Genomic DNA, 14,842 nt, shown 5'->3' with positions numbered 1-14,842 from the left:
GGCTTGAGGGGCCGTATGGCCTACTGCTGCTCCTATTTCTTATATTCTAATGTTCTTAAGAAGCAGAACAATTGGTAAAAAGATTTCTGCAAGAGTTATAGGACTTTTAAACAGAAGGAGGATCAGGGTGAAGTAATTAAAGCCCTATAAATGGTTCACCATGGCTTATAAATCAGTGGTTTCTAACTGCTACAGTTTAAGCTGATGGTTAACATTCAAGTTGCTGCTATTCATTATTCTAAACAGACTCTGTTTCAAAAGATTTATATTTGTAAAATTATGCTCCTTCAGAAAAAAGTTACAAAAAGCTTACCATTGAAAGTAAAAATAACAGGATGTTTGTGTTCAATGTCAACTACCCATCTTAAAACTATTACATTTCTCAACACCGTAACCCTCTCTGTGCTGAATCTCCTTTGCAATTCTTTCGAACCCACAGATGTTTATGATTACAGATGTAGTCTTTACAGATTTTATATCAATTTCAAAATTGGAATGTTACGAATATCACACGTGTGCGTGTATTTATTTATATATATATATACATATATATATACACACACATGCATGCATGCACATACCCCAGTGAGCAAATCCTTCATGCTTTTCCTGCCTCCTCACAGTGTCGAAATGAACATCCACCAGACTGCTTCCTATTCTAAGTCTGCACAAGTACTGCACTACCAGTAGCTGTAGAGTGAAACAGTTTGCAAGACTTATGTTACATTGTAGGCTGTGGCTGATTGCTGTCTTTCTGTCTGCTGTCCATATGCAGGGCTCTGCTTGTCTGCTAGTTTTTTTGTTGGTTAGCAGAGTGCAGGTGACATTCTATGCTTTCTCTTCACATTAAAAAGGTTCAATACTAAGCTTATAAAGATCGCAGATCCAAGGCGCTAAAAGAGCACTTTTTAAATCTGCCTTCACATCAGACAGGAGTTATACTCCACATGGTGCAAATCCAAAACAATGCGAGATGGTTTGGCTTTAGTGCATTCAGGAATCAGATCAGGACCCATCATCACCTTTACATCAATGCACATCCAGAACAACTGGACATCAATACAAAAGGCAGGATCACAGAGAAGAATTCCCTCCCCCATCGTGTCATAGAGCTCGAGGCTGAAGCAGGGTCTTGAGATTCGATCACTGCCCATCATCTGCCAACAACCAGCTGGTATTATTCATATCATACAGAAATTAGTCCTTTTCTTAATTATTTAATTTAGTGATTCTGTTTCAAGTGCGATATCAGGACATCAGTAGTAGGGAAAAAGCTAGAATCTATTATTAAGGACGTAGTAAAAGGGCAGTTAGAAAATCATAATATGATTAGGCAGAGTCAATATGGTTTAATAAAAGGAAAATCGAATTTGACAAATCTATTAGAGTTTTTTGAGGGTGTAACTAGCAGGGTAGATAAAGGGGAACCAGTGGATGTAGTATGTTTGGATTTTCAAAAGGCATTCGATAAGGTGCCACACAAGAGGTTGTTACACAAGATTAGGGCTCATGGGATTGGAGGTAATACATTAGCATCGATTGAGGATTGGTTAATGGACAGAAAACACATTAACAGAAAATAAACGGATCATTTTCGGGTTGGCGGGTTATAACTAGTGGGGTGCCGCAAGGATCAGTGCTTGGGCCTCAGCTGTTTACAACATATATCAATGACTTAGATGAGGGGACAGAGTGTAATGTATCCAAGTTTGCTGTTGATACAAAGCTAGGTGGGAAAGTAAGCTGTGAGGAGGACGCAAAGAGGCTGCAAAGGAATATAGACAGGTTAAGTGAGTGGGCGAGAAGGTGGCAGATGGAGTATAACGTGGGGAAATGTGAAATTATCCACTTTGGTAGGAAGAATAGAAAAGCAGAATATTTTTTAAAAGGTGAGAGACTAAGAAATGTTGGTATTCAGAGGGATTTGGGTGTCCTTGTACACGAATCACAGAAAATTCACATGCAGGCACAGCAAGCAGTTAGGAAGCCAAATGGTATGTTAGCCTTTATTGCAAGAGGGTTGGAGTATAAGAGTAAGGAGGTCTTGCTGCAATTAAATAGGCTCTGGTGAGACCACATCTGGAGTAGTCTATACAGTTTTGGTCTCCTTACCTGAGGAAGGATATAATTGCCTTAGAGGGAGTGCAACAAAAGTTCACTAGATTGATTCCTAGGATGAGAGGGTTGTCCTATGAGGAGAGATTGAGTAGAATGGGCCTATACTTTCTGGAGTTTAGAAGTATGAGAGGTGATCTCATTGAAACATATAAAATCCTTAGGGGGCTTGACAGGGTAGATGCTGAGCATCTGTTTCCCCTGGCTGGAGAGTATAGAAATAGAGGTCATACTCTCAAGATAAGAGGTCGGCCATTTAGGATAGAGATGAGGAAAAATTTCTTCACTCAGAGGGTTGTGAATCTTTGGAATTCTCTACCCCAGAGGGCAGTGGATGCTCAGTCATTGAGTATATTCAAGCTTGAGAGCAATAGATTTTTGGACGCTAAGGGAATCAAGGAATATGGGGATAGAGTGGGAAAGTGGAGTCGAAGTCGAAGATCAGCCATGATCTTATTGAATGGCGGAGCAGGCTCGAGGGGCTGTATGGCCTATTCCCGCTCCTATTTCTTATGTTCTTATGATAGTACTACGGTAATTTTGTTTTTACAGTGAAAAATACCCTTTTCTGTCTTAAGGGATAGAGTTAGCACTGATAATGCGTAATTTTGACTTATGAAGTAGTGTAAAATGAGCGATATCAATTCAGCCGCCCGTTATAAATCTCTCCCGATTGAAGTCAATAGAAATAAAAAATTGAGGAGAGATATATAACAGGCGTCTGAATCAATATCGCCTGTTTTACACTATTGGCCAAAGTCAAAATTACGCACATAATGCGTTGCAAGGCGTAAGTCCACGTTCATGGATAAGGTTTCGTCTATAGCTTCTAGTGACTGGGGTTCAAAATTGAAATAACCATTTATAGCCAGAGATTTACTCCTCCATTACTGGGTGGGAGCATCAGGATAAGACTGGGCTGCAGTCTCAGTGAAAGTCAGGCATGATACCCCAAACCACCAAGTGCCATGGAAATAAAACACATTAAAAAAAAATTAAAACGAAAGTATCTTTTATACTGCAGATAATGCTCCAGTGGTTTTGCATAAGGTTACTATTGTCCTATTTCTTTAAGGAAAATTGAGCTCCATTTATTGGCCAATAAAAATCGTTAAAAAGCTGAGCTCAGTCAGCTTTCAATTGCAGGAATCCATAGAATAAACTGAATTGGAGTTTTCATTTCAATCATTTTTGGCCGAAAAGGGCGACGGAAAAGGGTGACGAGAAGCCAAAAGCAGTCAGAGATGAGCAGGGAAGGAGATGGCAGGGCAGAGATACTGGGAAATGAGGTCCAGAAGGTAAAAGGAAGGTGGTTGAAGGAGAAAGCACTAATAGAGGAGCCGAGAGAGTGGGCAAGGAGAAATATTGAAGGTCTGAAAGGTGTGCACGGGGACCATAGGACTGGAGAACATCTTGGAGGTCGGGAGGAGCTCGGTCATGGAAAGATTTGAATGTGAGAATGAGAATCTTAAAAGTTGATTCTCTAGGATTTGGGAAGCCAGTGAAGCTTGACGAGGAAGGGGTGACGGGGATGCAGGCTTTCATGTGAGTGAGGACTTGAGCCACAGTACTCTGGATGACTTGTACTGCAATGGAGAGTAAAATCGGGCAGGGTGTAAAGCCAACGTTGTACCCGATCCCGTCAGTTTCCCAATGGGTGGGATAGGTTAAAATTGCCCCCGTTGTTTCTAATTTCTATCTAGAATCTAATGAAGCCACGGTTGTTTTCTCCAAGAGGATTTTTATGGAACACAACAGAAAATAATAACAGCACAAACTATCTCGACTCATGGGAATCGTGGAATGTTACTCCTGCAGCAAGGGGACAGCACTTGAGGTTGAAGAATTTTGTGAAGCATTAGCAAGACCACACATGGAGTATTGTGTACAGCTGTGGTCACTGTACTTACACAAGGATATAGAGGCAGTGGAAAAGATTTAGAGAAATTAAATGGATAATTCCTGGCTTTAGATCATTGAGCTATGAAGAAAAACTAAAGAAATTAAAACTGTCATTATCAGAAATTATAGGTTAGTGGAATCCCAGACTTTAACATAATGAAATGGATTGATAATGTAGATGTAAAATTACTTTGTGATTAGAGATACAACACATTCAAAGAGTGGGTGGGAGGGAACACAATGTCAATTTGTAGCAAGGGGGAGAAGACATAACCAATGTCCAAAATATTGGAGGAAGGGGGAAATACATCCCCAATACAAACCCTCCCACTTCCCCATTAATAACACCTATGATTTTTTTTTATTCGTTCATGGGATGTGGGCGTCGCTGGCAAGGCCAGCATTTATTGCCCATCCCTAATTGCCCTTGAGAAAGTGGTGGTGAGCCACCTTCTTGAACCGCTGCAGTCCGTGTGGTGAAGGTTCTCCCACAGTGCTTTTAGGTAGGGAGTTCCAGGATTTTGACCCAGCGACGATGAAGGAACGGCAATATATTTCCAAGTCGGGATGGTCTGTGACTTGGAGGGGAACGTGCAGGTGGTGTTGTTCCCGTGTGCCTGCTGCCCTTCTCATTCTAGGTGATAGAGGTCGCGGGTTTGGGAGGTGCTGTCAAAGAAGTCTTGGCGAGTTGCTGCAGTGCATCCTGTGGATGGTACACACTGCAGCCACGGTGCGCCAGTGGTGAAGGGAGCGAATGTTTAGGGTGGTGGATGGGGTGCCAATCAAGCGGGCTGCATTGTCGTGGATGGTGTCGAGCTTCTTGAGTGTTGTTGGAGAGTATTCCATCACACTCCTGACTTGTGCCTTGTAGATGGTGGAAAGGCTTTGGGGAGTCAGTTAGAAACATAGAAACATAGAAAAATAGGAGCAGGAAAAGGCCATTTGGCCCTTCGAGCCTGCTCTGCCATTCAATATGATCATGGCTGATCTTCTATCTCAGTACCATATTCCCGCTCTCTCCCCATACCTCCTAATGCCTTTTGTGTCTAGAAATCGATCTAGCTCCTTCTTAAATGTATTCAGCGACTTGGCCTCCACAGCCTTAGACAATTCCGCAGGTTCACCACCCTCTGAGTGAAGAAATTTCTCAACATTTCAGTCCTAAATTTCCTACCCTGTATCCTGAGACTGTAACCCATCGTTTTGGACCCCCCAGCCAAGGGAAACATCCTCCCTGCATCCAGTCTGTCTAGCCCTGTCAGAATTTTATATGTTTCAATGAGATCCCCTCTCATTCTTCTAAACTCAAGTGAATACATGCCGAGTCGACCCAATCTCTCCTCACACGACAGTCCTGCCATCCCAGGAATCAGTCTGGTAAACTTTCGTTGCACTCCCTCTATGGCAAGTATATCTTTTCTTTGATAAGGAGAACAAAACTGCACACAATACTCCAGGTGTGGTCTCACCAAGGCCCTGTATAACTGCAGCCACAGTATTTATGTGGCTGGTCCAGTTAAGTTTCTGGTCAATGGTGACCCCCAGGATATTGATGGTGGGGGGTTCAGCGATGATAATGCCGTTGAATGTCATGGGGAGGTGGTTAGATTCTCTCTTGTTGGAGATGGTCATAGCCTAGCACTTGTTTGGCGTGAATGTTACTTGCCACTTATCAGCCCAAGCCTGGATGTTGTCCAGGTCTTGCTGCACGCAGGCACAGACTGCTTCATTATCTGAGGGGTTGCGAATGGAACTGAACACTGTGCAATCATCAGCGAACATTCCCATTTCTGACCTTATGATGGAGGGAAGGTCGTTGATGAAGCAGCTGAGGATGGTTGGGACTAGGACACTGCCCTGAGGAACTCCTGCAGCAATGTCCTGGGGCTGAGATGATTGGCCTCCAACAACAACTACCATCTTCCTTTGTGCTAGGTATGACTACAGCCACTGGAACATTTTTCCCCTGATTCCCACTGACTTCAATTTTACTAGGGCTCCTTGCTGCCACACTCAGTCAAATGCTGCCTTGATGTCAAGGGCAGTCACTCTCACCTCACCTCTCGAATTCAGCAGTTTTGTCCATGTTTGGACCAAGGCTGTAATGAGGTCTGGAGCCGAGTGGTCCTGGCGGAACCAAAACTGAGCATTAGTGAGCAGGTTATTGGTGAGTAAGTGCCGCTTGATAGCACTGTCGACGACACCTTCCATCACTTTGCTGATGATTGAGAGTAGACTGATGGGGCGGTAATTGGCCGGATTGGATTTGTCCTGCTTTTTGTGGACAGGACATACCTGGGCAATTTTCCACATTATCGGATAGAAGCCAGTGTTGTACCTGTACTGGAACAGTTTGGCTAGAGGTGTGGCTAGTTCTGGAGCACAAGTCTTCAGCACTACAGCCAGGATGTTGTCGGGGCCCATAGCCTTTGTTGTATCCACTGCATTCTGAAAATCAACAATAGAACCAGCATTCTAACCTAAAGAAGCCACAGCAAAATTTAATAACCTCTTCACAGCTGGATTTGGTTAGACTGTCTCCTGGTAATGTGTGCTGACTTGATTGAAACATTTAAATTGGAATTGTATCATTTCCCATTTCAGCAGCAACCAGAGAGACCTGGGATTGGGGTGGGAACAAAGATGAAAAATGGCCAGATTGGATCGTGAACAGAAACTGGGGAACGGAATGAGCCAAATGGACAAAATGTCCTTTTCCTATTCCTACATCCTTACATTTTTAAGGCTATAAATGAAAGCCCATTCTAGAATTCTTAAACTTGCTCTAACACACCAACGACTACTTAAAGCTATGTACCATCTTTAGATTCTGCAATAATTGTAGTTTTTAATTCATAAAAAAGATAGAAAATAAAGCATGGAGAAGAAAAATAAGAAACAGAAACTAGAACAAGTAAGCTGAGAAAAATAGAGTACAGTTGGAAAAATTCTACTGGAAGTGTCCAGTGTCGCAGTACATTGTGATACTGTCCTAAGTGCAAGACCAGTGCAGTGTGATCCCTTATTCACTCTTTGTATGAGGTGGCAAAACCCTATTAAAGTGATTCTCAAATGAACCATGCACTAGTAATGCTCTGAGATTCATTACCTGACATGCTACTTCCAGAATGCAGCAAAACTTCCTGTAACCCTTTATAATTACACATGTCTTCCCAGCAGCACTCTAAGAGTGACCAGTGTCCTTTATGGTGGTAGGAACTTTGAGAATGGCAGATCTCCGTCGTGTTTGAGAAAGTGTCCATACAGCCATGCAATAAGGGAGAATTGATGTTCTGAGGGTCCAGTAGTCTGGTAAAGCAGGCAGAGAGCTGGGACTTGCACATGTAGCCTGTCGCTACACACTGTGGGCCATCACAGTAGCATCTGATTTCACCTGAAAAAGACAAGAAGTTTTGATGAATGAGAACATTTACTGAGGGAAATAGAAAGGCCATAACCAATGAGTAAGCTGGAACAATCCATCACTAACATTGTTGGTTGAAGGTTCAAAGTCTCTTTAAAACACAGAACCATTGAATAATATTTTCGGATCTTCGGAATATTATTTTTATCCCCTTGAAGGAGAGTGAAATATTAACAATTCCCATATGATACAACACCTTCTACTTTGGGCAGCTGTAGTGATAAACATTGAACCTCCATTCAGGCTTTGATTCCCATTTTAGTTTAGTTCCCCTCCATACTCAACTTTCACTGGCTCACAAGGGAGCCCTTGTGTTGGTGTGGAAAGGAAAACTGAGACGGGGGAAGAGTTTGAAAGAGACCTGTGCTACTCTAAGAAGGTGCACCCTCCCTGTCAGCTGATGTGGAGGAGTGGTGACAATAGCAATGGAGCAAGTCATACCGAAACCTTTGAATGCTCTGGCCCAAAGGAGAAAGCTGAGGCGGCAAGGGTAAAATTGGAGATATTAAAAAATGAGGTGGGAAAAGGCATTTATTAATATTTTTGAAGAACTAAAATGCCACAATTGGACAGTGAATACATTTTGCAAATTGCAAGAAATGCATAGCAAAATAAACCAACGATGTGATAATTCAACCAGGAAGGATTGCGTATCAAGCAACTTTTTCCCTTACTCTCCTGAAGCTAGTGATTCGTGTTTGAGTTTGGTTCTACCATCACAGGGATCTTTCCGGTACTTCAGCCAAATGGCTATACTTGATGTGTATGTCCAGACTGTGAAGGTCAGCAGACTATTTGACTGTCAGGAACACCTAATGGAGCCTTTTCCTGTCCTCATCCAACATCCACGCACTTGCATTTTCTTACTGAATAGCAATCAGAATCAGGAGCTCTGCCTGATTAGCCTGGGGATACTCAGGACAACGTTAATGCTCCCACTGTCACCCTGGCAGAGATCACCTAACCCAGCACAGACCAAGGATCAAATCTGGACCCTCTTGCTCTGCATGGCTCAGTACCACACCAGGTAGTGCATTTACTCAATTAACCATTGAGAGAGCTCAAAGTTATATTTAAATGTAATTTTTTCCCTGGATATAGCAAACATATTACACACTCCTAATTCCATTAAACATGGGTTGGAAGTACAGCTGAACTCCTTTCTGCAATAACAGTTGGCACTAACTCCAAATTCAGGAGAAACCTGAAAAGAGTGGTAAGAATGTAGAACTCACTACCACAAGGAGTATTTGAGACGAATAGCATAGATGCATTTAAGAGGAAGCTAGATAAACACACGTGGGGGAAAGGAATGGAAAGATATGCTGATAGGGTTAGATGAAGTAGGGTGGGAGGAGGCTCATGTGGAGCATAAACACTGGAGTTTCTGTGCTCTACATTCGATGTAATTCTATGTAAATTCAGGCATCTCTTTACCAAGACTTGAGTTTCCTCAAAGACGTGAGGTCAGTCGGGGAGCTCCAGTCTGTTACTGTTGAGGATGGCGACTGTCACTTGCTGACAAGCAGCATACCGTCAAATGCAGTACCAAATGCTGGCCCGGGTACCTCAAATGGAAAAATGCCCAGTATTCAACACAGGAATGCAGTGTCCAGTTTCAGACATGTGTTTTAATGTAAGTTTGGCATTTTCACTTTTTATAATTGCCACGCATTTCAAGATTTGATTAGATTGGGAGCCAGGCCAGGGTCAATAGTCAGCGACGTTAAGACATGTATGTTTCAGATCTGCTGCTGTATCTTAAGCTGTCAGTTTGTAATTAAACAAAAAGTGTAAAAACATTTCTGGTTAGAGACCTTGGAATCCCAAATACTTCTTTAAATTGTTTGGAAAATGCTAAGCATATAGCAAAAATGCACTGGTGCAAAAAATTACAGCTTTACATCTGCGTTGAAGTGAGCAACAAATGAAAAAAATTAAGTTTAAAATAAATTGTTCATTGATACAGTCTTATCCAATAGGCCAGTCACCCTACACTATTTACATTGAAGGATTGACCGTGTTGAGCTGGCTGATGTCAGCTGAACCACCAATTGGCCTCAGTTAGCTGGAGGCAGAGGAGAGGTCACTATTGCGTGACCTGTTCTGGAAAATGCATGTGGAGGGACCCCGCCCTGCAAAGTGCATATATGTGGACATTACGCTAATGAAAGAATTAGGCTCAATTGTGATGCGCCTCCACAGTCAAACAGCCTGCTAACACTCACTGTCCAAGCTTGCACATGAAATCGACCTCTTGGGCAAGGGCTGCTGCAATCTGTGGCAGAATACCCGACTGTGAGTTACCACTTTCAGCAGAGGAGATGCAAGGGGGAAAATCCAACTGAATTGTTGACATCTCTATATTGTGTCAAGAAATCTCAAAAAAAAAGAGGCCTCCCTCAACAAATGTTATAAAGTAATATGGCCCTAGTGGATCTCCCATGGCATTAAATAAGTCAGGGGATAAGCTGTTTAATAACAGGAGCATTATACTATGGAACATACAATTTATTAGTGATAATAAAGTAGAGCTATATTTAAGGCTACAATGTATAACTATTACAAGTAAGCACATCCTGAGGTCACTTAAAGGTTAATTGCAGTTACTGAAGGAGGTTTATAGATTGGCAACTGCTTATAAATCTCAGGCTGCAGGTCAGAAGGGAAAAAAACAATAATGACTGGCCTTTCTCTTTTTGTTATTCTTTTTTTCAAAATGCCGCTTAAGTCCTTTATCTTCAGTTGTGATTTATTATTATATTATGGATATGATACTTGAACTAATTAGGAGCAAGTGCGACACAGACTTTGCATGTGTGACACTTTCAAGTGTGATGCATGCACTAGAGCAAGACTGTTACATACATAGATAAGAGATCATTTAGTTAATGGCTGTATTGAACAACGAACCCCTGATGAAGGGATTGTTAAGAACACAATAGCAATGACATTACAACGTGAGATACTGCTATATACGCACTTAATGAGCTTGTCTGAAGTTCTTCACTCTGTTATTTTAGCACAGGCATCAACCCCATTAAAATAAATGGATTAAAGCTTCCACTAAAGTTGCAGAGGGAGAAATTTTGGACGAGTGTATAAAATATTTGTACACTGGTATCCATGGTGTAATTTCAATTTCTATGAAGGTAAACAAACTACTCATCAAACCTTACCTCAGGTCCTGAATCCAAAAAAATGCCTGACTTCAGAGGACTTTTATCTGCCAGTATATTCAACTGTCTTTGATTTACTACTTTGGTGACTAAAACATATCAAAATGGAGAAGTACAAATCAGCTTCATACAGATGCAGATGTGCCTGGCTTGTCATTCCAATTGGTATTATGACTGTTGCTGGTGCCCTGAAATTAACTTGTTATTATGATTCTGATTCTGATAAAAGCATTTCATAAAGTGCACCTGTTCAGGAGAGGGAGTCCAGCCTCAACTAGTCTGTCTTTGAACATTCCAAACAGCTGTTGCATTCGAAAAATGGTATCGAGCCCTGCACGCTAAATCTTGGGGGAATGCACCAAAAAAAAATCAAAACTGAGGGAAGCTACTGACTTTGTTCTCCAAGAATATCTACAACAGTTTTGCTTCTGTACATTTCTCAGATTCTCCTTCAGAAAATTATTAACTTGAAATTCAGAGTAAAATCATATGGAGAATGTAGACTGGTCATTTGGTATTCAGAGCTTCAATTGTTACTCAGGCCACAATGAAGGATCCAATAAATTCTTCTGCTGCAATGGAAGGACAGAATGCAAAAATGTTGACAAGTGACCCAAACAAATTCAGTGGATTCACCTCCTTCCCTTTGTTCCCTGCTCCAATTCATTTCCCCTCTCTTTTCGGAGGCTCACTTTTTAAAGTAACGGACAGATAACTGGGAGTGCTTGTCACCCCCTCTTCTGCACTCCCAAGCTTCAACCAGGATGGCCTTGTCTCCAGGTTACACAACAAACATCCAGGTGATCCATGAAATCTCATTCTATCCTTTTCACTTTATGTTTACAATGTACAGATGGTGCCTACCCACTGCATCTGTAAATGTATCTCATTCCCTGATCTATACTAGTGTAAAATAGCTAAACATACAAACATACGAAAATAATGGGCAGGAATAGACCAACTGGTCCATGAAGCCTGCCCCACACGCATTATGGCTGGAGTCCAGGAGATGACCAGACGTTATCTGTAAAACCATGTACCTTCTATACAATGCGATCTCTGCCCCAGTCGAGAACCGTTCGAGCTTGTAGGTGTGCATAGAGTCTGCACCCACCACACCAGCTGGCAATGTATTCCAGAGGCTCACTACTCTCTGGAAAAAAAGAACTGCCTAACATCCAATCTATTCCTACTCTTGTATTGTTTAAACCCATGTCCCCTAGTCTTCCCTAATCTGTCATACTGCTGTTACTACCTCTTTTTTGGCTATGTACGTTTAGAAGTTCCTTTTCTTTTTCTGTTCTTTTTCTACAATAAAATTCTAAATTAAAAAGTGTTAAACACAACAGACAACTTTTTGAATACTCTCCATATCTCCTACTGTGACACCGAACCTGCTGGATCTTTATCTGCTGCCTGTATTAGATCAGATCTTATGACTTGACTTTTATAATTTTTTTAATATTCGTTCATGGGATGTGGGCGTCGTTGGCAAGGCCAGCATTTATTGCCCATCCCTAATTGCCCTTGAGAAGGTGGTGGTGAGCCGCCGCCTCGAACAACTGAGTGGCTTGCTAGGCCATTTCAGAGAGCAATTATGAATCAACCACATTGCTGTGGGTCTGGAGTCACATATAGGCCAGACCGGGTAAGGACAGCAGGTTTCCTTCCCTAAAGGGCATTAGTGAACCAGGTGGGTTTTTATGAAAATCTGATAATTTCATGGCCACCATTACTGATACTAGTTTTTTTTTATTCCAGACTTTTATTTAATTAATTGAATTTAAATTCCCCAGCTGCCGTGGCGGGATTTGAACTCATGACTCTGGAATATTAGTCCAGGCCTCTGGATTACTAGTCCAGTAACATAACCACTATGTTACTGTACCCATTCAAATTCAAAGCAGTGAGGAACTAATACAGATTAATGCTGCTCCAATTATGTTTTATTAATCCATCTACCAATGTATTATTATCCATGTTCTATTTTCTCTTTCCCTCTAGTTATAGTTTTTACCTCTTCCCTTCATCATGGATCATTCTTCAGATGGGAGGAAGTGCGGCTGACTTTCTCCAAGGTTTACTCTTGAATTTTGCTTCAAGGTGCAGAGGAGCATCTCTCCCTGGGAGGAAGTATCTGGGGTCGTCCACCCCAACAAGACTGTAATCGCCTCAGAAGAGGAAATGAACTCCATGCTGCTCATTTCAAAAGGTTTTCAGTAAAAAAACAATCAATTAACAAGATTGCTTCTTAAATTGAAAAAACGACCTGATGGGCTAAGGCCTATAGTGCAGGACATCACCAAGGTTAATGAGAGTAGGAGAGAAACAAGCATAAATCAAGAAGCAGTGATTAGATGATTCTAAGCTTGGATTTTAAAAGCCTGAAAATTGTAGCAGGACGGAAAGGCTCAGGGTACGTTAGGAAGTCGATATTTTTGAGGTTCGGGCAAACAATGGGGTAGAGTAGGAGACCATGCAATGAGCCTTCATCTCAATGAAGTGAAGATGCAGGAAGAAGATTGTGTAAAATAGATACATTTTGATAAGAAACAACTTTAAGTGAAGAATTTTATTTTTGCCAAAAGACAAAAAATAATCAAAAACTTAGAAAACAAACTATCAAATATGTTAAAGGAATGCAGTGACCACCAGAATCCTTACACTAAAATTCACTTACAAAGGATTACTAAACATCAACAGGCCGAAAATCCACAGGCTGCGCTGGGGTTGTACCCACGGGTGACCTCCAACGCTAGGGTTTGCAGGGTCAATGGAGCGCATCTCATTTGCATGGGGCCAGCCAATGCCTATCCCACTGCTGGCACACCTTGGGTCCCATTTTCACCCTGGCTGAAATCAGCTGACTCGCTACAGTTTCGGGATTACTTCTGTGAACCTTCCTTTTCTGAGTTTTCATGGAGCTCACAGTCAAAAAACTTAGTGCTTTAACGCTTCCTTTATCTGATGTGGTAATGGCACATTCTGTCCAAAACATCTTTCTCAAGAATGAACAAGAAAAGGCCTTTCAGCCAATTAAGCTTGCTCCTTGCACAGGCTCTGTACAATCTCTCCTGTCACGGACTCTTCGCCTTCCAATTTAATCTACCGAGGCAAGGTTCTGCAGAATTATGCTTTCTTCCCCAAAGGTATTCCAGCAAAAGTCCAGCATATTAATTGATTCTCACCTGCCTACTATTCAGTGCTGACCTTCTGCTCTCTGAACAACCCACCCCACCTCACCAGCACAGGAACCATTGTGTCCTGTGGAGTAGTTAATCGTCTTATGAAAAAAATTATGTTTAGCATAAACATTTCCACATCAGAAGCATTTGTTTTAATAAACTAATGGATCACCCATGATGTTACTCACATTAAGTTGGATGATGTGCTATTTTAAAAGGACAGAAGCATTATACCATGTAATACACAATGTATTATTCTGCTGCTAAGGCAGAGCTCTGTCCCTGTGTCACAAAGTCTAATGCTGTTAAATAAAGACAGGCTGAGATCAATTAGAGTTCAATTGTTCTTTTGGTGAGGGTGGTTTGAAGATGGCAAGGTGCTTGCAGATTTCAGGCTCCAGGTCAGAAGAATCCAGCATTAAATGTAAAGCTCTTTCTCTCTCTTTTGTTGAGGTTATTTTCTATCTGTAACATCACGTGACACTTTAAAGTGTGGCACTGAAGTGTGACAGGTAGGTGCTAGATGCAAGATTACATGAAAAAAGAAAGAATTTGCATTTATATAGTGCCTTTAAACTCTTTCGCAGCTATTGAATTACTTTTAAAATGTAGTCACTGTTATAATGTAGGGAAACACTGCAGCCAATTTGCATGCTCCAAGGTGCAACAAACAGCAATTAGATAAATGACCAGATCTGTTTTAATGGTATTGGTTGAGGAATAAATGTTGGCCAGGACTCCAGGAGAACACCCCTGCTTTTTGAATAGTGGGATCTTTTATGGCCAACTGACAGGTCTACAGATCCTTGGATTTACATCTCATTTGAAAGACGGCACCACCACCAGTGCAACACCCCTTCAGGACTGTACTGAAATACCAGCCTAGATTACATGCTCAAGTCACTGGAGTGGGGCTTGAACCTACAACCTTCTGACTCGTAGGTGAAAGTGCTATCATTGAGTCAAGGCTGACTATAATCTTTTGTGACATTGCTCACAGTAGCTGGACTGAAATGCTGTTTTAAAATGGCTTGTAG

General features: G+C 41.7%; 1 protein-coding gene across 1 annotated transcript in view; it reads right to left on the bottom strand.

The window, feature by feature from the left end:
* Positions 1-14,842, bottom strand: part of LOC137299980 (BMP and activin membrane-bound inhibitor homolog) — a 35,028-nt gene that overhangs the window by 8,533 nt on the left and 11,653 nt on the right. The window contains exon 2 of the mRNA XM_067969033.1: positions 7,127-7,411. Within this exon, the coding sequence (XP_067825134.1) occupies positions 7,127-7,411 (285 nt within the window). The remainder of the gene's footprint in view (positions 1-7,126; positions 7,412-14,842) is intronic.

The sequence above is a fragment of the Heptranchias perlo genome, chromosome 30 (assembly GCF_035084215.1).
Source record: "Heptranchias perlo isolate sHepPer1 chromosome 30, sHepPer1.hap1, whole genome shotgun sequence".
NCBI lineage: Eukaryota > Metazoa > Chordata > Chondrichthyes > Hexanchiformes > Hexanchidae > Heptranchias > Heptranchias perlo.
The sequence above is the reverse complement of the archived record's forward strand: the minus strand, read 5'-3'. Positions and strand labels throughout refer to the sequence as shown.